The sequence below is a fragment of the Somniosus microcephalus genome, chromosome 12 (genome assembly GCF_052327205.1).
Source record: "Somniosus microcephalus isolate GS21.2 chromosome 12, FLI_Smic_1.0, whole genome shotgun sequence".
Taxonomy (NCBI): Eukaryota; Metazoa; Chordata; class Chondrichthyes; order Squaliformes; family Somniosidae; genus Somniosus; species Somniosus microcephalus.
Window position 1 is genome coordinate 168,147,031 of NC_140998.1, and position 25,915 is coordinate 168,172,945.

General features: G+C 46.7%; 1 protein-coding gene across 7 annotated transcripts in view; it reads left to right on the plus strand.

Annotated features, from left to right (window-relative positions):
- The window catches only part of mideasb (mitotic deacetylase associated SANT domain protein b), a 74,327-nt gene that overhangs the window by 10,347 nt on the left and 38,065 nt on the right, over positions 1-25,915 (plus strand). For 3 of the 7 annotated variants that reach the window (XM_086003800.1, XM_086003802.1, XM_086003801.1), the window contains exon 2: positions 15,032-17,321. In XM_086003800.1, the coding sequence (XP_085859926.1) occupies positions 15,336-17,321 (1,986 nt within the window). In that variant the 5' untranslated portion in view covers positions 15,032-15,335. Of the gene's footprint in view, positions 1-14,217; positions 14,279-14,314; positions 14,445-14,532; positions 14,763-14,798; positions 14,890-15,031; positions 17,322-25,915 lie in introns of those variants that run through there. The other 4 variants (XM_086003806.1, XM_086003804.1, XM_086003803.1 and 1 more) reach the window with 4 other exon arrangements.

Genomic DNA, 25,915 nt, shown 5'->3' on the forward strand with positions numbered 1-25,915 from the left:
ACATGTTTTACGCCGTGAGTTGTTGTGATCTGGAATGCGCTGCCTGAAAGGGTGGTGGAAACAGATTCGATAGTAACTTTCAAAAGAGAATTGGATAAATACTTGGAAAGGAAACATTTGCAGGGCTATAGGGAAAGAGCAGGGGGAGTGAAACTAATTGTATAGATCTTTCAAAAAGCCGGCACAGGCAGGATGGGCCGAATGGCCTCCTTCTGTGCTGCAAGATGCTAAGGAAATTGACAGAGCATTTTATAAATCACATGCATTGAAAGAAATAGTAATTTGGCATTGACACTATTCATTGTAGGGGATTATGATTTCAAATGTACCATTTCCATAATTTATATAGCAGGAAACATGCATTTTATGACTATAAAGGAGCATATAATTTTTGTCTGATTACACTCCTGTGAAGCATCTTGTGACATTTTACTACATTAACGGCTCTATATAATTGCAAGTTGTTGTTGTATAAAGGAACAGAGGCAGAATGTGTGTCTCTGTATATTTATGCGTACGCATGTATATCTACATGTACATGATCTATATTTAATTGTGTGTGTGTATATATATCTATCTCTATCTTTATCTCCAATTAGTTCTGTTCTTTCCCTGTAGCCCTGTAAATTTTTCATTTACCAGTATATATCCAGTTGCCTATTGAATCTGCTCCCACCACCTTTTCGGGCAGTGCATTCCCGATCATAACTTGCTGCGTAAAACTTTTTTTCTCCTTACCTCCCCTCTGGTTCGTTTGCCAATTATCTTAAATCTGTGTCCTCTGGTTACCAACCCTCCTGCCAGTGGAAACAGTTTCTCCCTATCTACTCTATCGAAACCCTGCATAATTTTGAACACTTTTATTATACCTCCCCTTAACATTCTGTGGTCTAAGGAGAACAATTCCAGCTTCTCCAGTCTCTCCACATCACTGAAGTCCCATCATCCCTGGCACCATTCCAGTAAATCTCCTCTGCACCCTCTCCAAGGCCTTGACATCCTTCCTAAAGTGTGGTGCCCAGAAATGGACACAATACTCCAGCTGGGGCCTGTTGGTGTCCTTTTAGTTGTCAACATCTCTTAACAGCAGCTCTGTAACCCTAGCATCAGTGTAATAGGTAGGAACATTGTGTGGAGCATAAACACTCGCATGGACCTGTTGGGCCGAATGGCCTGTTTCTGTGCCGTAATACTATGTAAAACATTTGTTCCTAAATCCTGCGCGCCCCCCCCCACCCGAATTCCAGCCCTAAAATATCTAGGGGCAGGAAAATGTGTTTGTGAAATTTGAAATATGTGTATTTTCAAAAATGAAACAATTAATATCTATCTTTATGGCTGACTGGGTAAATCCACTACCCAGTGTGGTATGAACCAGGAGGTCCCAGGCTCAACCCTCTGATCTTTGCTGAATTGGTTGACCTGCCTGGCCACTATTGGGGCACACTAATTGGCCACAGTAACCCTGGCTTCGGGGAGGGGCACGGAAGGAGACCAGGTTCCCCTTCTTGATCATTATCCTATTTATACCTTGGCCTAGTATTTTGACACTCAACTGAGCCGCTCCATCGCAGACATTGCCGACTTCCACCTCTGTAACATCGCCCGTCTCCTCCCCGCCTCAGCTCATCTGCTGTTGAAACCCTCATCCATGCTTTTGTTACCAGACTTGACTATTCCAATGCTCACCTGTCCGACCTCCCACCTTGCGTTCTACGTAAACTTGAACTCATTTGAAAAATCTGCTGCCCGTATCCCTAATTTGCAAATTCGCCTTCACCTATCACCTCAGTGTTTGCTGACCTACCTGCAGCCCTACAACCCTTTGCGCTCCTCCAAATCTGGCCTCTTGAGCATCCCCCAGTCCCTTTGCTCCACCATTGGCGGCCGTGCCTTCACCTGTCTAGGCCCTAAGCTCTGGAATTCCCTCCCTAAACCTCCCCACCTCGCTTTCCTCCTTTAAGACGCTCCTTACAACCTACCTCTTTAACTAAGGTTTTGGTCACCTGCCCTAATATTTTCTTATGTGGCTCAGTGTCAAGTTTTGTCTGATTACGCTCCTGTGAAGTGCCTTGGGGCATTTTACATCGAATGTACAGCACAGAAACAGGCCATTCAGTCTCTGCTGGTGTTTATGCTCCACATGAGCCTTTCCCCACTTCATCAACATATCCTTCTGTTCCTTTCTTCATGTGTTTATCTAGCTTCTCCTTAAATATATCTATACTATTCGCCTCAACCACTTCCATGTGGTAGCAAGTTCCACATTCTAACCACTCTCTGGGTAAAGAAGTTTCTCCTGAATTCCTTATTGGATTTATTAGTAACTATCTTATATTTATGACCCCTAGTTTTAGATTTCCCCACAAGTGGAAACATTTTCTCTGCGTATGCCTTATCGAACCCCTTCATCATTTTAAAGACCTATAGTAGGTCACCCCTCGGCCTTTTTTTTTTCTGGAGAAAAGAGCCCCAGCCTCTTCAGTCTCCCCGATAGTTCTAACCTCTCAATTCTAGTATCGTCTTGGTAAATCTATTCGGCAGTGCCTCTATATCCTGATTGTAATATGGAGACCAGAACGGTGCACGGTAATCCAAGTGTGGTTTTACTACCTTTTTTAAAGGTGCTATATAAATGCAAGTTGTTGTTGTACCCGGTGACCCCCCCCTTCCCCCACCCCCTTGTGTAGACATCAGAATCAGGATTAAGCGGGCTGTCGTCCAGAGAAGTAACCCTGCTTTCCAGAGCCGTACATGAAGAATGACCACTTGGGAGAGATACTAGAGGGCTACTGGCACCCACAAGAGATACCAGAGGGAAGTAGGGCAAGTGGAGTGTGTTTCATTGGGAGAACATCTGGGTAATAGTGATCATAATATCATTAGGTTTAAAGCAGTTATGGAACGGGACAGAGAAAAATCAACAGTGAAAATACCCAACTGGAAGAGAGCCAGGAAAACAGCAAATGAGCAATGGAATACCAAGCATATTCCATGGAGGAGGAAAGATGGGGCATCCAAGGCTAGTTTTCCCTGGATGACAAAGGAAATAGAGGTTAAAATAAAACAGAAAAAGGTGGTTTATGATCAATGCCAGGTACAGAATACAGTAGAAAACCAGATGGAATACAGAGTGCAGGGGGAAATTGAAAAATGATAAAAAGGCAAAGAGAGAGTATGAGAAAAGATTAGCAGGTGGGGCCGATTGGGGACTAAAGAAAATCTTCTTGTGGAGGCAAAGGGGATGACCGAGGTACTGAATGAGTACTTTGCAACTGTTTTTACAGTAGAGGAGGAGGGAGTAGAGATATTCGATGGGATAAAAATAGATAGAAAGGAGGTGCTAAATAGGTTGGCATCGCTCAAAATTAACAAGTCACCTGGTCCAGATGCGATGCATCCTATTGCTGAGGGAAGCTGGGGTGGAGCTAGCAGAAGTTCTGACCACAATCTTTCAATCCTCCTTGGATATTGGAGTGGTGTCAGAGGACTGGAGGATTGCAAATGTTACACCCTTGTTCAAAAAAGGAGAGAGACGTAAACGTGGTCATTACAGACCAATCAGTCTAACGTCAATGGTGGGAAAACTACGAGAGACCATTGTCGAGGACAAAATTAATTCTCACTTGGAAAACCATGGGTTAATAAGAGTTAGCTAGAACAGATTTGTTAAAGGCAAATCATGTCTGACTAACCTGATTGAGTTCTTGGATGAAGGTAGTGCAGTACATGTGTGTATATATGGGCAGCACGGTGGCATAGTGGTTAGCACTGTTGCCTCACAGCGCCAGGGACCCGGGTTCGAATCCGGCCTCGGGTGACTGTCTGTGTGGAGTTTGCACATTCTCCCCGTGTTTGCGTGGGTTTTCTCCGGGTGCTCCGGTTTCCTCCCACAGTCCAAAGATGTGCGGGTAAGGTTGATTGGCTATGATAAATTGACCCTTAGTGTTAGGGGGATTAAAATATGTGGGGTTACGGGGATAGGGTGGGATATGTGTTGGTGTAGGGGTTACGGGGATCGGGTGGGATATGTGTCGGTGCAGGCTCGATGGGCCGAAATGGCCTCTATCTGCACTGTGGGGTTTATGTGATTATGTGATTATGTGATATGGATTTTCAAATAGAATTTGAAAAAGTACCACAGACAGACTTATTCTGGAAATAGAAGCACATGGCATCAAAGGGACGGTGGTAACTTGGGTACAAAATTGGCTAAGAGACAGGAGGTAGAGAGTAGTGGTGAACGGATGTTTTTCTGACTATAGAGAAGTATGCAGAAGAGTCCCCCAGGGATCGGTATTAGGACCATTGCTTTTCTTGTTAATATAAAATGACCTGGACTTGGGTATAGGGAGTACAATTTTGAAGTTTGAGGATGATACAAAACTTGGCAATGTAGTAAATAGTGAGCATGATAGCAGCAGACTTCAGGAGGACAGACAGACTGGTGAAATGGACTGACACATGGGAGATGTAATTTAATGCGGCTAAGTGTGAAATGATGCACTTTGGGAGGAACAACATGGAGAGGCAGTGTAATCTAAATGGTACTATGTTGTCGGGGGTGCAAGAACAGAGGGACCTGGGGGTGCATATTCACAAATCCTTGAAGGTGGCAGGGCAAGTTGAGAAGGTGGTTAGGAAAGCAAATGGGATACTTGGCTTTGTAAATGGGGCCATTGAATACAAAAACAAGGAAATCATGCTGGTCATGCCTTTACACATCACTGGTTAGGCCCCAGCTAGAGTATTGTGGCTAATTCTGGGCACCACACTTTAGAAAGGATGTCAAGGCCTTAGAGAGGGTACAGAGGAAATTTACCAGGGATCAGGGACTTCAGTTGGAGAAGCTGGGACTGTTCTCCTTTTAAAGCAGAGAAGGTTAATAAAATTTATGAGGAGGTTTGAAAGAGCAAGTAGGGAGAAACCATTTCCTCTGGTAAGTGAGTCAGTAACCAGAGGTCACAGATTTAAAATAATTGGCAAAAGAACTAGAGGGGCAATGAAGAGAAACTATTCCACACAGGGTTGTTGTGATCTGGAACGCACTGCCTGAAAGGGTGGTGGAATCAGATTCCATCGGGTCTTTCAAAAGCCAATTGGACAAGTACTTGAAGAGGACTAATTTGCAGGGCTATGAGGAAAGAGCTGGGGTGTGGGACTAAATTGGACAGCGCTGTCAAAGAGCCGGCACAGGTGTGACCGGCCAGATGGCCTCCTTCTGTGCTGTGAGATTCATGGGCTCCTGGCACCTAGGAGGATGTACCTACCCCCAACATGAGTCAGTGCCTTCAGGAGGGGAAGGGAGAATGTTGAGAGAAAAGAAGACCGACTGACTACTTTCTCTACCTCACTCTGGAGTCAAGTTGGGCCTTGACACGGGGTTTACACAAATACATTAAGCAACAGGCAAAGCCAATGCACCACGAGAAACTTTGGTAATGGGGCACGGTGTGGAACACCACCAGTATTGAAAAGAGTAAGAGGAAAGGTCATGTAGATCAAGAGGTAGTGATGACGAGATGCCATTGGGTTTAAAACGATTATAGAAGCAAGGGGAAACCCGAGGGAGGTAAGAGCTACACAGTTTTGAGGTAATAAAGAAAAACTCGCATTTCTACAGTGTCTTTCACCACCTCGGGATGTCCCAAAGTGCTTTCCAGCCAATGAAGTGCTTTTGAAATATATAGAATCACAGAAAGTTACAGCATGGAAGGAGGCCATTTCGGCCCATCGTGTCCGCGCCAGCCAACAAAGAGCTATCCAGCCTAATCCCACGTCCCAGCTCTTGGTCCGTAGCCCTGCAGGTTAGAGCATCCCAAGTGCACATCCAAGTACTTTTTAAATGTGGTTAGGGTTCCTGCCTCTACCACCCTTTCAGGCAGTGAGTTCCAGACCCTCACAACCCTCTGGGTGAAGAAATTTCCCCTCAAATCCCCTCTAAACCTTCCCCCAATTACTTTAAATCTGTGCCCCCTGGTTTTTGACCCCTCTGCTAAGGGAAATAGATCCTTTTCTATCCACTTTATCTATGCCCCTCATCATTTTATACACCTTAATAAGGTCTCCCCTCAGCCTCCTCTGTTCCAAAGAAAACAGACCCAGCCTATCCGGTCTTTCCTCATAGCTAAGATTCTCTACTCCTGGCAACATCCTTGTAAATCTCCTCTGTACCCTCTCTAATGCAATCACATCTTTCCTGTAATGTGGTGACCAGAACTGCACGCAGTACTCTAGCTGAGACCTAACTCGTGTTTTATACAGTTGAAGCATAACCCCCCTGCTCTTGTATTCTATGCCACGGCTAATAAAGGCAAGCATTCCATATGCCTTCTTAACCGCCTATCTACCTGGCCTGCTACCTTCAGGGATCTGTGGACATGCACGCCAAGGTCCCTTTCTTCCTCTACACTACTCAGTGTCCTACCATTTAATGTGTATTCCATTGCCTTGTTAGCCCTCCCCAAATGCATTACCTCACACTTCTCTGGATTGAATTCCATTTGCCACTGTTCTGCCCACCAGACCAATTTATTGACATCTTCCTGCAGTCTACAGCTTCCTTCTTCAGTATCAACCACACAGCCGATTTTAGTATCATCTGCAAACTTCTTAATCATACCCCCTATATTCAAGTCAAGATCGTTGATATATACAACAAAAAGCAAGGGACCTAGTACTGAGCCCTGCGGAACCCCACTGGAAACATCCTTCCAGTCGCTGCTGTAATATAGAAGGGGGTGTAGTGGAGCCTTGAGCACTTGATTCCTGACCAGATGTTCACAGGTTTGAATCCCAGGGTCACCTGTTGACTCCACTTGAACCCACACCTCATTCAGGTGACTATTGTTCCCTTGCTATTAATTTGAGAGGGAGGCGTGTTAAAAGGAAAAAACTAACAACAGTCCTGCCTGTTTGTCGGAATCGCTTCTCCGGTTACTACTATTGGCAGTGTCTCCAAAATAATCCACATCTCAGTTTCTCCTAATACATCCTGCATCAAGCAGGCACAAAGCAGTAGGAAGGGGGGAAATTATACTTCTCCTTGTAACTGGAGAAGCATCTGAAGTGGTTACAGCCGGTACCGTAGCAACAGTGTGACGCCTTGTTTCCACAGCGTGTCACCTTGGCAGCGGGACTGGTCCAGGAATGCGGTGCGTGCACACTGCAAGTTGTTGTGGGGCTTGGACTGAATTCGTATCAAAGCCCATCCGTTGCTCAGGGTGTATTTTTGCAATTTACTTTGTGAGACTCATTGAGTTGGTGGTTCGGTGAGTAAATACACTGGGAGAAAGAAAGGACTTCCATTTCTATAGCGCCTTTCACAACCTCAGGACGTCCCAAAGCCCTTTACAGCCAATGAAATACTTTGTGAAGTGCAGTCACTGTTGTAGTGTAGGAAATGTGGCAGCCAGTTTGCGCACAGCAAGCTCCCACAAACAGCAATGAAATAATGACCAAATAATCTGTGGTTTAGTGATGTTGGTCGAAGGATAAATATTGGCCAGGAGACCGGGAAGAACGAGGAGAAGAGCAGGCCAACATTCATTGCCTCATCAAACGGTTAACCATGTTGGGGATTTTACAAAAAATAAGCTATCTCCCGCAATACCTCAAAGTTTAGCCATTAAACAGCTCAACTCTGTAGGCCTGGGAAGTCCCAGGTTCAGTCCCTACCCAAGCTGAGTTAGCTGGGGCAGTGAGTCACCGCAGTGGGCAATATCGGTGAGGTGAGGGGATGGGAATCAATCAGCCTGGCTTCCTGCTCCTGATCATTACCTTGTCTTCTGCTGGAAGTGTGGGTGGAGAGAGAGGGGGGGGGTGGTGAGAGAGAGGTGCAAGAGTGGACTTGACTGCAAGCTCCTCTGAGATTCACTGGCCAACCGTTCCAAACAGCAGTGCATAAACTAGATACTACAAAGACAGAACAGTCCAACGAGGGATAAATGCTGCTGATCAACGGGAAGGGCTGAAAGGCTTTTCAAAGATAATTCAAATGAAACGTAGGCGGGAGGGGGAGATGGGCTGACTGAGCCTCTTCAATTGGTGACTGTTTTAAAACTGCACTCAATAGATTTTAAAAGTCTAAACCCAACACATTAAAAAAACAAAGGAATGCAGAAATTCTGGAGCAAATTCAGAGACTGCTGGAAATATGCAGCAAGTCCATTAACTAACATGAGAGACTAATGTCACTGGTATAAACCTTCACCAGAACGCTACCAAAAATGTTATCCCTAAAACGTTGACATCCGTTCATAGAAAGAAAGGCTTGCATTTATATAGTGCCTTTCACAACCTCGGGCTGTCCCAAAGCCCTTTACAGCCAATGAAATACTTTGTGAAGTGCAGTCACTGTTGTAATGTAGGAAACGTGACAGCCAATTTCTGCACAGCAAGCTCCCACAAACAGCAATGAGATAATGACCAGATAATCTATTTTAGTGATGTTGGTTAAGGGATAAATATTGGCCAGAGCTCTTTTTTAAAATAGTGCCATGGAATCTTTTATGTCCACCTGAGAGAGCAGATGGGGGCCTCGGTTTAACGTCTCATCCAAAAGACGGCACCTCCGACAGTGCAGCATTCCCTCAGTACTGCACTGGAGTGTCAGCCTGGATCGTGTGCTCAAGTCCCTGGAGTGGGACTTGAACCCACGACCTTCTGAATCGGAGGCGAGAGTGATAACAACTGAGCCACAGCTGACAGCTCATGGCTGACTGACCTGCTGTGTATTTCCAGAATTTTCTGTTTCTTTAGTCCATAATAACAAGATTAATAGTAATGGCGGCAATGAGTTGGGTTAAACAGGCTGAGCCTCTCAACTGGTGACTCACTTTGAACAGATTAAAAGTTAAAAGAAATTATGGGGTCACAGCTGCATCTCGTCAAGCCTGGAGGAGGAAACATTTCAGTAAAAGCCTCATGTTTTCCAATTGCGGACAGGATCGAGCATGGCGGTGAGGCCCCTGTGGTCGAATAGCTTGGTGACATTCACCATCTAGGCTCACACGTGCAGAATGGGCACCATAGGGATGCTGCTACCCATGATGCCAGATCTTTCAGAAGGGTGGGAGAGGGGAGTATGAGGAGAAAATCAGAGGCAACTGAAAGAGCCAGTTACCAAGACTTCACTCTCTCTCTCTCTCCTCTCTCTAGCTCTATCATTCACCGAATGAAGCAGCCCAAATAAGAACACTAAACAGCAGCATTGGAGTTCTGCAGAAGCAATTAGACTGGGGCAAAAAAAAAACTCCTGCTGTCCTAACTCGGCAGGTCTGACTGCCACGAGCATTTAACGTCAAACCAAAGCAGCAGATAATTGGGTAAAATTCTCAGGACAGGTTTCCCGTGTTCTTGGCGTTGGTGCTTGTATCAGGAATGCTGCACGGGGGAGTGTCGGGAAATGATTGGGCTTGTTGGAATTGGATCAGGGTTTTTTTTTGGACTTGGCTGTGCAGTGTCCCTCACTAATATCCACATTGTGCTTGTGCTCCTTCACCCTTCTGTCCCTCCTCCTCCCTGTGCTCCGATAGAAAGAACACAAATTGGTTTCAACTTTGCCATACAACAGTACGGACTCGAACCTTTGACCTGTCGACCCAACAATCTGACGCATGCATTTAAGTAAGCTGAATGTGAATGTCGGAACAGTGTAAAGGTTACAGATTATCCAACTATATTGCGTCAGATATTTAGGATTGCAATGTGTGGGACTGGTGACAATACAGCTGGTGTGGGCTCTGTCCATGAAGGCAAATAGAACATTTACTTTCATTGAGCCTTGTCATTAATACTCGTCACTAAGATCTCTGTGTTCCTCCTGGCCTCTTGTCCATCCCCACTCCCTTCGCCCCACCATTGGCGGCCGTGCCTTCAGCTGTCTAAGCCCGAAGCTCTGGAATTCCCTCCCTAAGCCTCTCCGCCTCTCTCTCCTTTCAGACGTCGCTTAAAACCTACCTCTTTGACCAAGCTTCCTAATTACTGCTTATGTGGCTCGATGTCAAATTTTGTCTGATTCTGCTCCTGTGAAGCGCCTTGGAACGTTTTACATAGAATTTACAGCACAGAAACAGAATTTACAGCACAGAAACAGGCCATTCAGCCCAACTGGTCTATGCCACTGTTTATGTTCCACGCAAGTCTCCTCCCACCCTACTTCATCTCACCCCATCACCACATCCTTCTATTCCTTTCTCCCTCATGTGTTCAGCTAGCTTTCCCCTTCAATGCATCTATGCTTTCGCCTCCAGCACTCCCTGTGGTAGCGAGTTCCACATTCTAATCCCTCAAATGAAGTTTCTCCTGAATTCCCTATTGGATTTATTAGCGACTATCTTATATTTATGGCCCCTAGTTTTGGTTACTCCCACAAGTGGAAACATCTTCTGTACATCTACCCTAGTGAACCCCTTCATCATTTTTAAGACCTCGATCAGGTCACCCCTCAAGCTTCACTTTTCTAGAGAAAAGAGCCCCAGCCTGTTCAGTCTTTCCTGATAGTTATAACCTCTCACTTCTGGTATCATCCTCATAAATCTTTTTTGCATCTTCTCCAGTGCCTCAATATCCTTTTTAAGATATGAAAACCATTTTATTAGATAGCCCAACTTTGCATGTTGTGCATGATCGAACTAGTATTGGTATTCTCTCTCCCACTCAGTCAGGAGTGCTGACTCATTCACAATTCTCCTGTGGAATTTTGACAGTGATTGCTCTTTCACAGTACTGGGGAGTCCCCTGCGGGTGACCTTGTCAAAGGGATTTGAAAATAAAACTCTGGGAATTCAGGGCAGGGTCCATGGCGGGTGATTATAAACTTTTGGTGATGTTGTAGAACAGTCCACATTTGTGTTCAAATCCCTCCATGGCCTCGCCCCTCCCTATCCCGGTAACAACCTCCAGCCCTCTGTGAACTCTGCATTCTTCCAACTCTGGCCTCTTGTACATCCCCACTTAGTTTGCTCCACCATTGGTGACCGTGCCTTCAGCTGCCTAGGCTCAAAGCTCTGGAATTCCCTCCCTAAACCTCTCCGCCTCGCTCTCCTCCTTTTTTAAGACGCTCCTTAAAACCTGCCCCTTTGACCCCGCTTTGGGTCACCTGTCCTAATACCTCATTATGTGGCTCAGTGTCACATTTTGTCTGATATCGCTCCTGTGAAGCACCTTGGGAAGTTTTAATCTGTTAAAGGTGCTATATAAATGCACGTTGTTGTTTGTTTTGATTTTCACCCACCTACTGACCACCCCCACCCCCCCCCCCCCCCCCACACCCTGACATTTCTCCTCATCTCTCCATGGGTACCAGCATTCAAGTGGCTGGTCTTTGTCTGTAAGCTTCGGCAGTGAGTGTAGGCTATTTGACTGATGCGGGGAGTCACAGCTTAGATTGATCCTATTTCCACCTGTTGTCCTGCAGGAGTCCTCTCTGTCTCTCTCTCTCTCTCTCTCTGTCTCTGTCTCTCTCTCTCCCTAGCTTCGCGTACTTGAATCAACTTTGGGCACCTGCACAGGCAATTAAAAAATGTCAGGCACTCTCGCCATTGAGTCAGAAGGTCGTGGGTCTCCAGAGACTTGAGCCCATAATCCAGGCTGACACGCCGAGTGCAGTGCTGAGGGAGTGTCGCACTGTCGAAGGTGCTGTCTTTCAGTTGAGACATTAAACCAAGGCCCCATCTGTCTTCTCAGGTTGACGTAAAAGATCCCACGGCACTATTTGAAGAGGAGCAGGGGAGTTTTTCCCCAGTGTCCTGGCCAACATTTATCCCTCAACCAACACATACAACAAATGATCTAGTCATTTATCTCATTACTGTTTGCGGGACTTTGCTGTGTGCAAATTGGCCGCCTCGTTTCCAACACAACAACAGTGACCACACTTTATTTCATTGGCTGTAAAGCACTTTGGGACGTCCTGAGGACGTGAAAGGCGCTATATAAATGCAAGTCTTTCTTTTCAACTAACTCGATAGAGGCTGGAGATTGAACCACCATCTTTATTGGTCTTTCTGGCTCCATTTCACAACAATTACCAACTGAGCTATCGGGGGGGGGGGAAGTGGGTGGGGCTGGTTAAATCATTTTTTCAAAAAAAAGTGAACGAAAAGAAAGATTTGCATACATTTTGCTTTCAATTAAGTAAAATCGCTAGTCCATTGAGCCTTTTTCTCTCCCCAGTGATTGCTAAATACAATTGTTTAAAAAGTGTTGATGTTTATTTGGCTTTGTAGAGATTGCAGACGCTGCTGTGTGAAACATGTTATGATTTTATGCAGTTGCCTTGAAAGAGCTGATGCCAGGACGTGTTGCTCGAATAATTCCCTGAGCACAGATACATGTGCTGGCTTATTGAAGAAGCTCGGAATACAATTGGAAACATTTACAGTAAAACGTACCTTAATCAATGTTTGTTTTTTGAGCTTGCGTTGAAAAATACTATTTAAAAGGAGTTTTAAGAGTGTTCAATTCTTTAGTCTCTTAAAATCTCAGGATAAGGGGTCGGCCATTTAAGACTGAGATGAGGAGGAATTTCTTCACTCAGAGGTTTATGAATCTTTGGAATTCTCTGCCCCAGAGGACTGTGAATGCTGAGTCTTTGAGTATATTCAAGGCTGAGGTAGATAGATTTTTGGACTCTAGGGGAATCAAGGGATATGGAGATCGGGTGGGAAAGTGGAGTTGAGGTCGATGATCAGCCATGATCTTATTGAATGGCGGAGCAGGCTCGAGGGGCCATATGGCTGACTCCTGCTTCTAATTCTTATGTAATTATGTTCTTATACTGATCCTGGCAAAATACATTGGTGAGAAATTATGCCGTGTCCATGGAATAGAATACCAGGCCAATGTGGAGCACTACTTTTTAAGAGAGGTCAAGGGTCACAAGGTCAAACCGGCATCTGGAAGTTTTTTTCACAGCAAGATCTCTGGGTGAATGAGTGCAAACTCCTGGAATCATTTAGGGATGGATGCTGCGTTGGTCGGCTTTTCTACATGAGTTGACTAAAATGAACCACGTGACCTTTTCTTATCTCGTGATAGCAGCTCCTTATCAGGGATGTCCACTAGCTGGTGGTGGTCCCCTTGTTTCCCCAAGGGCCCGTCTATAATCGTCCTTTTCATAAGAAGCCTCCCAAAATAATAGTGCATACAAAATTGATCAGAAGTGTGCATGAAGTATGTTCCTTGTCGAGAGTGTTGTTTTGTATGCTGGTGAAAATGTTGGCAGTGATGGGACAGCCCGAACACATATTGTAAAAGTTACTTCTTGTGATACAGCCTCCAGCTGTTCCTGAACCAGACATCTTCTACCCCACGATCACAGCCTGGACCTATCTTTACCGACACTTCGGAAGAAGGTCGAAAGAAAGACTTGCATTTCTGTCGCGCTTTTCCCAATCTTGGGACGTCCCAAAGCGCTTTACAGCCAATGAAGTACTTTTTGCAATGTAGTCACTGTTACAATGTAGGAAACGTGGCAGCTAATTTGCGCACAGCAAGCTCCCACAAGCAGCAATGAGATAAAAAAATAAGCAGATAATCTGCTTTTTTTTTAGTGATGTTCATTCTGAGTGACAGTGCATTAACCACAAGTCTCTGTGTGCCAACAGCCCCCACCGAGTTACTGGTTATTGTAGTAATGATGAACATTGCAGTCTGGTTGAAATAAGGGAGTGCAATTTTTACATTAATTTCTGTGTGTGGTTTTCAAGCAAATATTCCAGTATTTTCAGCAGTAAATCCGATCTCCACACTGCAGATGCTGTTAACCGAGAGTTAAACTGCACATACCATGAACTGAGATTAAACACTGTATTGCACATTCCATTAACCAAGAGTTGTCTTTTCCCTGTGGGTACTGTTAGCCGAGAGTTAAGCGACACATGCCGGGAACTGAGATTAAACACTGTATTGCACATTCCATTAACCAAGAGTTGTCTTTTCCCTGCGGGTACTGTTAGCCAAGAGTTAAACTGCACATACCATGAACTGAGATTAAACACTATTGCACATTCCATTAACCAAGAGTTGTCTTTTCCCTGTGGGTACTGTTAGCCGAGAGTTAAGCGACACATGCCAGGAACTGAGAGTTAAATTGCAGATATCATTAATTGATCGCTGAGTGTTGGTTGGTTAAAGTTGACTGACCAAGTGGAGGTCAGGGGACAGAACAAGCGAATCCCTGCTCCCCATGACCAACTCCCTCCCCTTCGTTCCCTTGGCCAGCACGAACGGAATTGTCGCTTATCGTCTGAGGAAAAGCCGAATGCAAATAAGAGTCAGTGGGACTCAAACCTGGGTTTCCAAATCCTGCTGTAGAGTAGCAGCCACACTGACATATTTATGCTGCATTTTTATTTTTTAAAAACCAAGTGCAGTCCAAACGCTTAGCTTCGGTAGAAGTGTGCGTGCATTCGTTTTTATGTTTAGAACTACTTTCAAAGGTATTACAGCAGTACTCTGGCATTGCGTAACATTCCAGAGGACTGGCGTGCATGCAGTGACAGGCCAGAGCAATCACGAGCAGTACTAGCGCCTCTCGAACCTTTCCCATCTGCTGGCTTAATGAGCAAGTTGGGGAGGAGCTGGCAACAGTTGTTGTTTTGGCTCTCAACGGTTGGAACTTTTTCAGTGAGGCTCCGGCCTCCCGAGGCTAACTGCACAGGCCAGCTGAAGGCGAACACGCTTCAGCGCTGAGAGTGGAGCTTTAAACCATGGGCATTTTTGTCTTGTGGACTTTGCGACATCAAGGCAGGAACTGGGTGCGCTGCAGTGGCAAAAGGAGGAATGGTGTGAGCGGGTGAAGCAATATTGTGCGGATTATAATGTGGAAAGGATTATGAAAGAGGATGGTCCTTGTGTGTTCAATATGACACCGATCACGGACAGGTTTGCACTGTTGGTGGGACCGTGGCTGTGGGCAATCAGCATCCTTTTTTTGGGTTAAGGGTGTCCCTTTTCCTTCATAAAGAGTCGGGTGAAGCTGCTGCTGATGATTATTGCTAATATTTGACCTCAATTGTTCTTCCAGGTTGGCACAATTGCTCTGGGCCTCTGCGTGTGAAAAGCGAGTGTGAAAATTACCTGCATGGACTTCGGACAACAGCAAGGCTTTTCTTGGTGCAGTCATTTGATATATTGTTGGAGGAGACATCCATGATTCATTCCCGGCCTTCTGACACCTTATTTTTAGACCAGAGACAGTGAGGTTCTCACAAGAGACAAGTTTAAAAGTGAAAGGGGGGGCTGGTGGGGGGGGGGGGGGCGGGGGTGTGAACCGGAAAACAAAGAAAAGAGCTGGGAGAGTGATTACCCAAGTAGATGCCGCTCTAAACATGAACGTCCAGGCCCCGGGCAAGAATTCAGCCAAGCGGAGAGGCAAGCAGATCTCGTTCTTCGGTGAGAACACCGCTGCTATTCGACCAAGGAAGAACGGAATGCTGCGCAGCGAAGCCGAGGTCTCGGGCGGCCTGGTCAACCCACAGCCCCCCGCGGGACCCGAGGTCCCTGTGAGCGGCGGGCAGTGTCAGTCTGTCGCCGCCTCCGATTCGGTAATGGGCCTGGAGAGGGGTGCAGCCACAGATGGCACTGTGCCTCCAAACTGGACCACCTCCATTCTGATCGACCGCCTGCCCGCCAAGGGCGGCCTCAGCTGGCAGCCGGCCGGCCAGGTTGGTTCGTGGACTGAAAGCGCCGCTCCGTTCTGTGCCAGCGGCGGGGCTGTGAGCATCGTTGATTCCAGTGCCCCGGGTCCCTTCCCGCACACACTCATAAAGCAAGGGGCCACCACCCAGCTGTCGCACGAATCTCTGCAGAGGCAGCATGAGAACGCAGTCAGCATGTCTCAGCTGGACTTATTCGGGGACGCAATAAAACAGATAGCCGAGAAGGCCCAGTTGGCAAAGAAGCAGGCCATGGCCAAGCAACATGTCCAGTCGCTTGCTGAGCTACAGAAACAACAACTGCAACATCACCCCCAACAGCAGAACCAACTGCAACATCAACACCAGCAGAACCAACTGCAACAGCAACCCCAGCAGAAACAACTGCAACACCAACCCCAACAGCAGAACCAACTGCAACATCAACCCCAACAGCAACACCAGCAGAAACAACTGCAACATCAACCCCAACAGCAACACCAGCAGAAACAACTGCAACATCAACCCCAACAGCAACACCAGCAGAACCAACTGCAACATCAATCCCAACAGCAACACCAGCAGAACCAACTGCAACATCAACCCCAGCAGAACCAACTGCAGCATCAACCCCAACAGCAACCCCAACAGAACCAACTGCAGCATCAACACCAGCAGAACCAACTGCATCAACACCAGAACCAGCTGCATCAACCCCAACAGAACCAACTGCAGCATCAACCCCAACAGCAACACCAGCAGACCCAACTGCTGCATCAACAACACCAGGAACATCAACACCAACAGCAGCAACAAAGTAATGAAGCTTTGCCTCACCATCAATTCTTCCAGTTTTCATACAGCCAGTGTCCGAAGCAAGACCTGCCCCCAAATTCAGTATTAAACATGTTCCATCAAGCTCACCAGCCATCACTCCTTCCCCTTTACAGCCATCAAGCACAAAGCACATGCCAACAACACATCTTCCAGCAGTTCTTCCCTCACCAGCAGCCACCGCAGTCTCTCGGTCTCCAGCGGGTTCAGAGGAGCCAGGGGCCAGATCCATCGACACATCAGATAGCTTCGGTGCCACCTCAGTTCCAGCAACCTTCTGAGGCTCGGGTCAGCAAAGGTCTTCAGAGGTCCACGGTCGGCCACAAACAGGAACGCCCTTTGCGTCAGATGGCGACCGAGTTTCAAGCGCCCTCAGCAAAGCAGGCGCAATGCTCCTTCAAGGAAAGGAAGACGAAGCCCTCCCCATTTGAGTTGCAGAGACTTGGGAATGCGCCGGGCACTGCGGGGAATGCCAGCCAGCGCTGGCCGCAAGCCTACGGGCCGGAACTCCAGAAGCTGCTGAATGTGCCGCCGAGTCACCGTGGGCGAAACCCGCTCAAGCTGTTCGAGGTGGATTTACTTCAGTCAAAGAGCGTGCAGGGACACGAGCAAGCAACTGAGAAAGACCACTGGAGTCAGAGAGAACAGGAGAAAACTCCACTGTCTCAAGACAGTAGAACGTCCGCCCAGGTCCCTGCCCAGGAAACTGTCTCAGAACTTGAAGGGCCAGCTGATAGCGTTACACACAGCGCAACAAGAAAAGGCAGAACTTCTAACAAAACGAATGGACTTCAACCACAACAAGCATCCACGGAACCCCTGTCCAATTGGAACTCCTCAGTTGAAGTAAGTTTTATCTATTGCTGAACACACTAACTCCTTCTCCACCTTTGCTAGCACTTCAAAACTGTGTAGCTCTCTCTCTCTCTCTTCCCTTTGCTCCTTTAATCTGTAAGCTTTGAAAACCCAATGACATCTCCTGATCTACTACCCCTTGATCTCCATTGAAAGAGGAACTTGCATTTATATAGCACCTGTCATGCCCCAAGAGCTTTACAGCCAATGAGGTACCTTTTTGAAGTGTAGTCACTGTTGTAATGTAGGAAATGCGGGCAAACAACGACCAGATAATCTGCTGTAGTGATGTTAGTTGAAGGTTAAATATTGGCCAGGACACCAGGGATAAGGTGGCAGATGGAGTATAATGTGGGGAAGTGTGAAATTATCCACTTTGGTAGGAAGAATAGAAAAGCAGAATATTTTTTTAAAAGGTGAGCAACTAGTAAATGGTGGTGTTCAGAGGGATCTGGGTGTCCTTGTACAGGTTGAGCGTCCCAAATCTGGAATGTTCCGGAATCCGGACTCCGGGACGATTGGTGGCAGGGGTCCGGAATCCGTAAAATGTTCCGGAATCCGGACACCCTGAGGGAGGCTTATCAAAAGCGCAACCTGGACTCGGGCATTTCCGGACTTGGCACGTATTTCTGATGTCCAAAGTCCGGAAATATCGCAACCTGGGCTCGGGCATTTCCAGACTTCGGACATCAGAAACACGTTCCGAGTCCGGAAAAAAAAAAAAAAAAAACGAAAACCGGCTCGGCCTCGGTCCCGAGGTTGCTGGATTCGGGACGTTCTACCTGTACACGAATCACAAAGTTAACGTGCAGGTACAGCCAGCAATTAGGAAGGCAAATGGCATGTTGGCCTTTATTGCTAGAGGGTTGGAGTATAAGAGTAAGGAAGTCTTGCTACAACTGTCCAGGGCTCTGGTGAGACCACACCTGTGCACAGTTTTGGTGGTCTTACCTAAGGAAGGCCTTCGAGAGGGCACAACAAAGGTTCACTGGATTGATGGGATGAGAGCAATGTTCCCTCTAATTTTTTTTGTACTGAGTGGGTCACGAGCTCCTTTTGAGCGCAACCGTTTTGTCCGTGAGCAAATTTTACAACAACGACAGCAACCGTTTAAAAGTATATATACAGTCATGCCATATTGCCATCCCACTGTATCAAATCACGAGACAATCAGACTAGGTTCTATACAAGTTGAACATAACTTCTTTGCTTTTGAATTCTGTTCCTCTAGAAATGAACCCCGGTGCTTTATTTGCACTTTTATATCTTTTTTAACCTGCGTCGCTACTTTGAATGATTTGTGAATCTATACCCCTAGATCCCTTTGCACCTCCACCCCATGTAGACTCTTGGGGCTGGATTTTAATGTAGGAGACGGGTTGAGGGCGGGCCCGCTGCTCGGTGTCTCGGACCCGCTCCCGGTTGCCGCCGCCCCGCAGATGAGATTTTAGTTTGATTGGCCTCGTTCCGGCCGACGTGCGGGTCCCTGCAGGCAATTGCTCGCTGAGTGTCTGTCAGATTCTCGCCTCTGATGACGCGTTGTTTCAGTAAAGATTTAAAGGGGCCATGTCCCCATTGCAGAAGCATTAGCTTTTTTCTGTTAAAAGTGCTGGCTGCTGCAGGAATGGCAGCCCCAAAAACTAAGGCTGCACCCAGGTTCAATGAGGCCTCCCTCCATGCTCTTGTGGAGGGAGTTAGAGGACACCAGGAGGTCCTCTTCCCTGGGAACGGAAGGAAGAGGCCTCCCCAGCAAACTAAGGCAGCTTGGCTGCAAGTTGCTGAGGAGGTGAGCTCGAGATCTGTGTGCAGACACATGGGTTCAGTGTCGAAAAAGGTTTAATGATCTGCTGAGATCACCTAAAGCGTGGCCTCTGTGTTCTGGGAAATGGTAGTTCAGGAGTGAGGGCTCAGGGTGATTTCCATGTAGAATGTTGGCAGTGACACTGAGTGCAAACCAGTGTTTATTGGACAGATGATGCCTGGGGTTTTGAGAAAGTTGGACTTATATTCATCTCCATGTGCCAGCCACCTGTGGTTGAAGAGTAAGCTTACGTGAATCTGGCATGGATGAGCGCATCCCTTGCCTGACGGCCAGCAATGTGGTCGTGTGCTGTTGCATTGGCCACACCCGGCCCCGCAAAGCGTGCATCCTTTGTCCTCTTCATCTTCTTCCGAGGAGTGTGTGCGCTGAGCCACTTGTTCGTCCGGCAGCTCTAAGCTGCACTGCTGTGCGATGTTGTGCAGGGCACAGCAGACCATGATGATTCTGGAGACCCTGGCTGGCGAGTACTGTAGGGCCCCACCAGATCTGTCGAGGCATCTGAATCACATTTTGAGCAAGCCGATGGTTTGCTCGATGATGCTTCTGGTGGAAATGTGGCTCACATTGTACCGCTCCTCAGTCTCGTTTGATGGCCTCCGCATTGCTGTCATGAGCTACTTTTTCAGTGGGTATAGCCCTTGTCGCCAAGTAGCCATCCGGAAAGTTGGTTTGGCGGATTGAAGAGCTGAGGCACCGTAGACTGCCGCAGGATGAAGGAGTCATGGCAATTGCCAGGGAACTTGGTGCAAACATGCATGATGTTCTTCCTGTGGACATTAAGGGAGTGGAAGCCCTTGCGGTTGACAAATACAGCTGGGTTGTGATGGAGTGCCCTAATGGCCACATGTGCAGTCTACGACGCCCTACACCCCGAGAAGACTGCCATATTGGAAAAGCCAACCGCACGCGCGGCCACACTTGGGCCATCCGTGGAGAAGTGGATGTAATTGGGCGACTTTGCAAAGACGGCATCGGTGACCTGAGTGATGCAGGTGTGTGTGGCCCACTGAGAGATGCCGCTGATGTCTGCTGCTGATCCCTGGAAGGACCCCAAAGCAATGAAGTTGAGTGCGGTGGTGACTTTGACAGCCACTGGTAAGGAGTGTCCACCCGCTCCTCTGGGCTCCAGGTGTTGGTGCAGCATTGTGCAGATGTCAGTGACTACCTCTCACGGAAGCCTCAGCCTTCTTTGACACTGCTGCTCAGTCATGCTGAGGAAGCTGATTCTCTGCCTGTAAACCCTGTGTTGGGGGTATCTCCTGCGGCGAGGTGCAGCCCTGCGGCGAGGTGCAGCATCAGGTGGGTGAGGAGGAGGTTGGCGCTGCTGTTGTGGCTGGTTGCGCTGCTGCCACGGCTGCTCTTCCTCCGAATCTGACGACCAGGATGAGAGGATGTAAATGGTTCCCATCCCGTTGCTATAGATTTCAGTTGAGGCAAGAAGCTTGCAAGCGCACACTCAAAGTGGCCTGAAATTATTCCAATCAGGTCACACTGCAGATGGCTGTCAGCTTGACCAGTCACAAGGTCAGTAGATTTGCAAAACCTTATCCCAAACCTCCAATAACAAGGTTGTTGCATTTGAATGTCAGTCGTGTTACAGGAGCGCTTTTAAAGTGCTGCACCAATGACAACAAATCATGTCCTCGAGAAACTCGTCTCCTTGCAGCTGGCCTGTTTCTGGTAAGTCGGGAAACAGGAGCCAGAGGCATGAAAATGGGAAACCTCCATCAAAATAGGATTAGCAAGGCAGTTAACAGGCTCTTCGGTTCCCGTCGGGTCTGTTCGAGAGTGGCTGACCCGACACTCACGAAAATCGGGTGGGGGTGGGATGGAGGCGAGGTCGCAGCCCGACGCCATTTTTTCCGATTTTCACTGCCGACCCACCTCCTCAGGGCTATTAAAATCGAGCCCTTATCTTCCAAGGACTGGGTCGCCTCCTTATTCTTCCTACCAAAATGCACCGCCTCACACCTATCTATAAATTCATTTGTCATTTACATGCCCTGCTCTGCAAGTTTGTTTATGGTAGAATTAATTAAAAGCTTTTAGTTCGTCATGCACAAACTTTCTATTTAAAAAAAAAAAAAAAAAAAAAAAATTACTTGTCACAAATGACTGGGATAGAAACATAGAAACATAGGAGTAGGAGTAGGCCTTTCGAGCCTGCTCCGCCATTCAACGAGATCATGGCTGATCATCCAAACCCTAGCACCTGGTCCCTACACCGACAGCCATCCCACCCAAGCCCTATCCCCGTAACCTCGCGTATTTAATCCCCCCAAACACTAAGGGTCAATTTTTTTTTTCATGGCCAATCAACCTAACCCGCACATTTTTGGACTGTGGGAGGAAACCGGAGCACCCGGAGGAAACCCACGCAAACACGGGGAGAATGTCTGTGTGGAGTTTGCACAGTCACCCGAGGCCGGATTTGAACCCGGGTCCCTGGCGCTGTGAGGCAACAGTGCTAACCACTATGCCACCGTGCTGCAATATAAAAGAACTGCATAATAATGTATTAACACTTCAGAAACGTCACTCATTTACACGGTTATGCATCGACAAATAATCCAAAGGCCCAAGGTGAGCTGAAAGAGGCACATCGATTTGTGCAATTTGTATTCATTTTAACGTTTTCAATATATTAGCCCATCCCTCATGTTACTATAGCAGTGGCTGCACCAGCAGCAGGAGCAGCGGCTTTCCTATGGTGCTGACGTGCTGGACGTCCACATAAGTAATTAGAATATTAATCACAATGCAACCAGACCCCCAACAAATATAAAGTGCTGTAGTTCTTTAGTTCACAGTATTAAAAAGAAACGGGTATCCGTATTTCCAGCTTCAATCGCTTCCATTAATAAACGTTGTCTACTTGAACCAGCACACCTCCCCCCCCACCCATGTAACATGTCAGAAATGCAGCACTTATTCACAAGTGCAGAAAAACACATACACAATTTGCGTCACTGAATTAAAAACAAAAAGCAGGAAAAGCTATGACTTATCAGAAATAAACATTCATCTTCCTTCTTGGACAGGAGAACCAATCAGACCGACTTGGAAATGTTTACTAATATGTTGACATAAAGATGTTAATTTACGAATTTCGCTTCGAATGTTTTTCTCTCAAACATTCTCCACAATATGTAACTCCTACAAATCCTCCCTCTCCTCAACAGCATGGTTGCATGTTTGTGTAAAGCTACCCACTTCAGTCGATCGTTCAAAATCAAATATTGAGAAATTTCCATTTTAAAACGTTTTAAGCATTTCAGAGCCTCTTTAAAAGCGTTTGAACTTCAAGACCTGGTCGAAACTTGTTTAGATGAGGGGGAAATTGATTTTTGCTTGTTTATTCCAAAATCATACTCGAAACTCGGTGGGGGGAGGGGGATAAACTGTTTTTAACGGTCATTTTTTGTGAAAAGTTAATTAAAAATCTTTAAATTCTTTCAAGTCTCGTTGCAGCTTTAATAGAATTAGTTGCTCCAAGTTTCTCTTTCCCTCTTCAACGCTGTTGTTAAACATACAACAGAAAAAATAAAAATAAACTCTAATTCCAAACGGAGCTCAAATAAGAAAGTGAATAAAGTGGTTAAAGGCGGTGAGGTTATCTATCCCCAGCCTTGGTGATGAGTTGGGATCAGTTTTGGAGAAGTTGTTTCCTCTTTTTCTGCTGCCGTTCCCTTCGTCTCTCACAGACTCTGAGGTACAAACAGGGGCACAAACTTTTTTCCCCTCTCTCACAACATGATTTAAATAACCCTGATAAACTCTTGCAAAAAGGGGACAACACCTGGCAAAATTTAACTGGAACTTACTGCGGGACATTTATCATCACTGTCCCGTATATTTTTGCACCTTTTAAACAATTTTCTGAATGTTTTCCTCATATTTTTGTTTCACCGGGGGACTAAAACCTGATTGCTGCAGCCTCCTTCCAGCAGCCATTGTACACGTGCTGCGCCTCCACCTGTGTTGTTCCAAAGTGCGGCCGCTGCCCAGTCCCCAGGAGCGGACTACATGCGTCTCGACAGAATCCCGAGACAATGCTCACCAGGTTCCAGGGCTCCGTATCTTAGCAAACGCCGTTCCAATTCGGATCAGCTCTGAGGTCACAACCGACTCTCCTGTGAGGATTCCCGGGCCATTGTGTATTGGGCCCCTTCCCCTGCTCCAGCTCACTTTGAATCTAAGTGCGCCGGAGCTTAGGGATAGGTGTGCGGCCTTAGAGGGAACAGTGGCTGGAATGCAAACTCGCCTTTTTAGGGCATGAAATAAATGCTTTGAAGAAGGGTTTCAACCCGAAACGTCAACTCAAATTTCTCTCCACGGATGTTGCCTGACCTGCTGAGTTTTTCCAGCATTCTCTGTTGTTATTCTGTAGAAATACATTTCCACTGGGATTTGGGAACGGTCAGTTATAATTCTGTCTGCTGTTCCATGTCACAATGCAGAGCTTTTATGAAAATGGAAGTAGTCTGTCTGTCCAATAACTCTGTTCTGATGAAGGGTCTACCCTTGAAACATTAAGCCAGTTTAGAAAGTCTAAAGTCTAGAAGGGGTAATTTTACTCGACTCCTCCGCCGACAGCAATTGTGGGTGAAAGACACAAAATAATGTAATAGGCCTCTCTCAGACTTGCACTCACATCTAGCTGGCGTGGGGGGTAGTGGGGGTCTTTCATCATTAGAGTTACCTTTTAGGATAAGCATTAAACAGCTAATTTGAAAGACTCTTAAATCCTCCTGCTGTTTCACCACTTCCATGCCTGGTCACATTAAAATTATTTTGGGGGAGATGCTAGAAAGTGGAGAATCCTTTGAAATTTTATAAATTCCACCCCCTGGAAATGAATGCTAGAATAATGCTCAACACTTGTGTGTATTCTCAAAAATCACAACAAGATGGTTGGCCATTTGATTCTTTTACTTGCTTTTCCACCAGTCTCCTTTCTCTGCTGAAGGTGTTGACTTCTTGCTCTAGTATACATAGATACATAGATACATAGAAGATAGGAGCAGGAGTAGGCCATTCGGCCCTTCGTGCCTGCTCCGCCATTCGATGAGATCATGGCTGATCCTTTAATTCAGTATCCCGTCCCCGCCTTCTCTCCGTAACCCTTAACCCCTTTTGCCCGTAGAAATATATCTAATTCCCTCTTAAATATATTTAATGAGCTGGCGTACACTGCCCTCTGTGGCAATGAGTTCCACAGGTTCACCACTCTCTGAGTGAAGAAATTCCCCCTCATCTCTGTCCTAAATGGTTTAGCCCTTATCCTTAAATTATGTCCTCTAGTTCTGTTCTCACCCGCCAAGGGAAACATTCCTTCTGCATCCAGTCTGTCTAGACCTGTCAGAATTTTATACACTTCTATGAGGTCCCCTCTCAATCTTCTAAACTCCAGTGTGTACATCCCTAAACTACATAGCCTCTCCTCATAGGTCATTCCCGCCATTCCTGGTATCAGCCTGGTGAATCGCCGCTGCACCCCCTCCATGGCAAGAACATCCTTCCTCAGATGAGGCGACCAAAACTGTACACAGTACTCGAGGTGTGGTCTCACCAGTGCCCTGTACAGCTGCAGCAAGGTATCCCTGTTCCTGTATTCTAACCCTTTTGCTATGAAGGCCAGCATACCGTTTGCCTTCTTGACCGCCTGTTGCACCTGCATGCTCGCCTTCAGTGACTGGTGTACAAGAACACCCAGGTCTCTCTGTACTTCCCCCTCTCCCAATCTATTGCCATTTAAATAATAATTTGCCCTCCCGTTCCTGCACCCAAGGTGGATAACTTCGCACTTGTCCACATTATAGTGCATCTGCCATTTATCCGCCCAATCGCCCAGTCTGTCCAAATCGCTCTGGAGCTTCCTGGTCTCTTCCTCTGAGCCCACCCCCCCTCCTAGTTTAGTGTCGTCTGCAAATTTGGAAATGCTGCATCCGACTCCCTGATCCAGGTCATTAATGTAAATTGTGAACAGCTGGGGGCCCAGGACAGATCCCTGTGGTACCCCACTTGTTACTGCCTGCCATTCAGAAAATGAGCCGTTTATTCCAACTCTCTGTTTTCTATCTGACAGCCAGTTCCCTATCCACGCCAAAACTTTCCCCTTTATCCCATGAGCCTCAATTTTCCATGCTAATCTTTTATGTGGGACCTTATCGAAGGCCTTTTGGAAGTCCAGGTACACCACATCTACTGGCTCTCCCCCATCTATTCTACCAGTTACTCCCTCAAAAAATTCCAATAGATTAGTCAAGCACGATTTACCCTTTGTAAATCCATGTTGACTCTGTCCTATCCTGTCCCCATTTGCTAAGTGCTCCGCTATTTCATCCTTAATGATGGACTCCAGCATTTTGCCCACAACTGATGTAAGGCTTACAGGTCTGTAATTACCTGCTTTTTCCCTACCCCCCTTTTTGAATAGTGGGGTAACGTTAGCTACCCTCCAATCCATCGGTACTGTTCCCGAGTCTAATGAATTCTGAAAAATCATCCTTAGTGCATCCGCTATCTCTAGGGCCACCTCCTTCAGTACCCTAGGATGCATGTTATCAGGCCCTGGGGATTTGGCCACCTTCAATCCCTTTAGCTTCCTTAACACCATATCCTTAGAGATATTGATTTGCGTCAGTTCCTCCTTTGCCAATGTCCCTATTTTTCCCGATATCCCAGGGAGGTTTTTTGTGTCTTCCTTCGTAAAGACTGACCCAAAGTATGCATTTAGTTGATCTGCCATTTCCTTATTTCC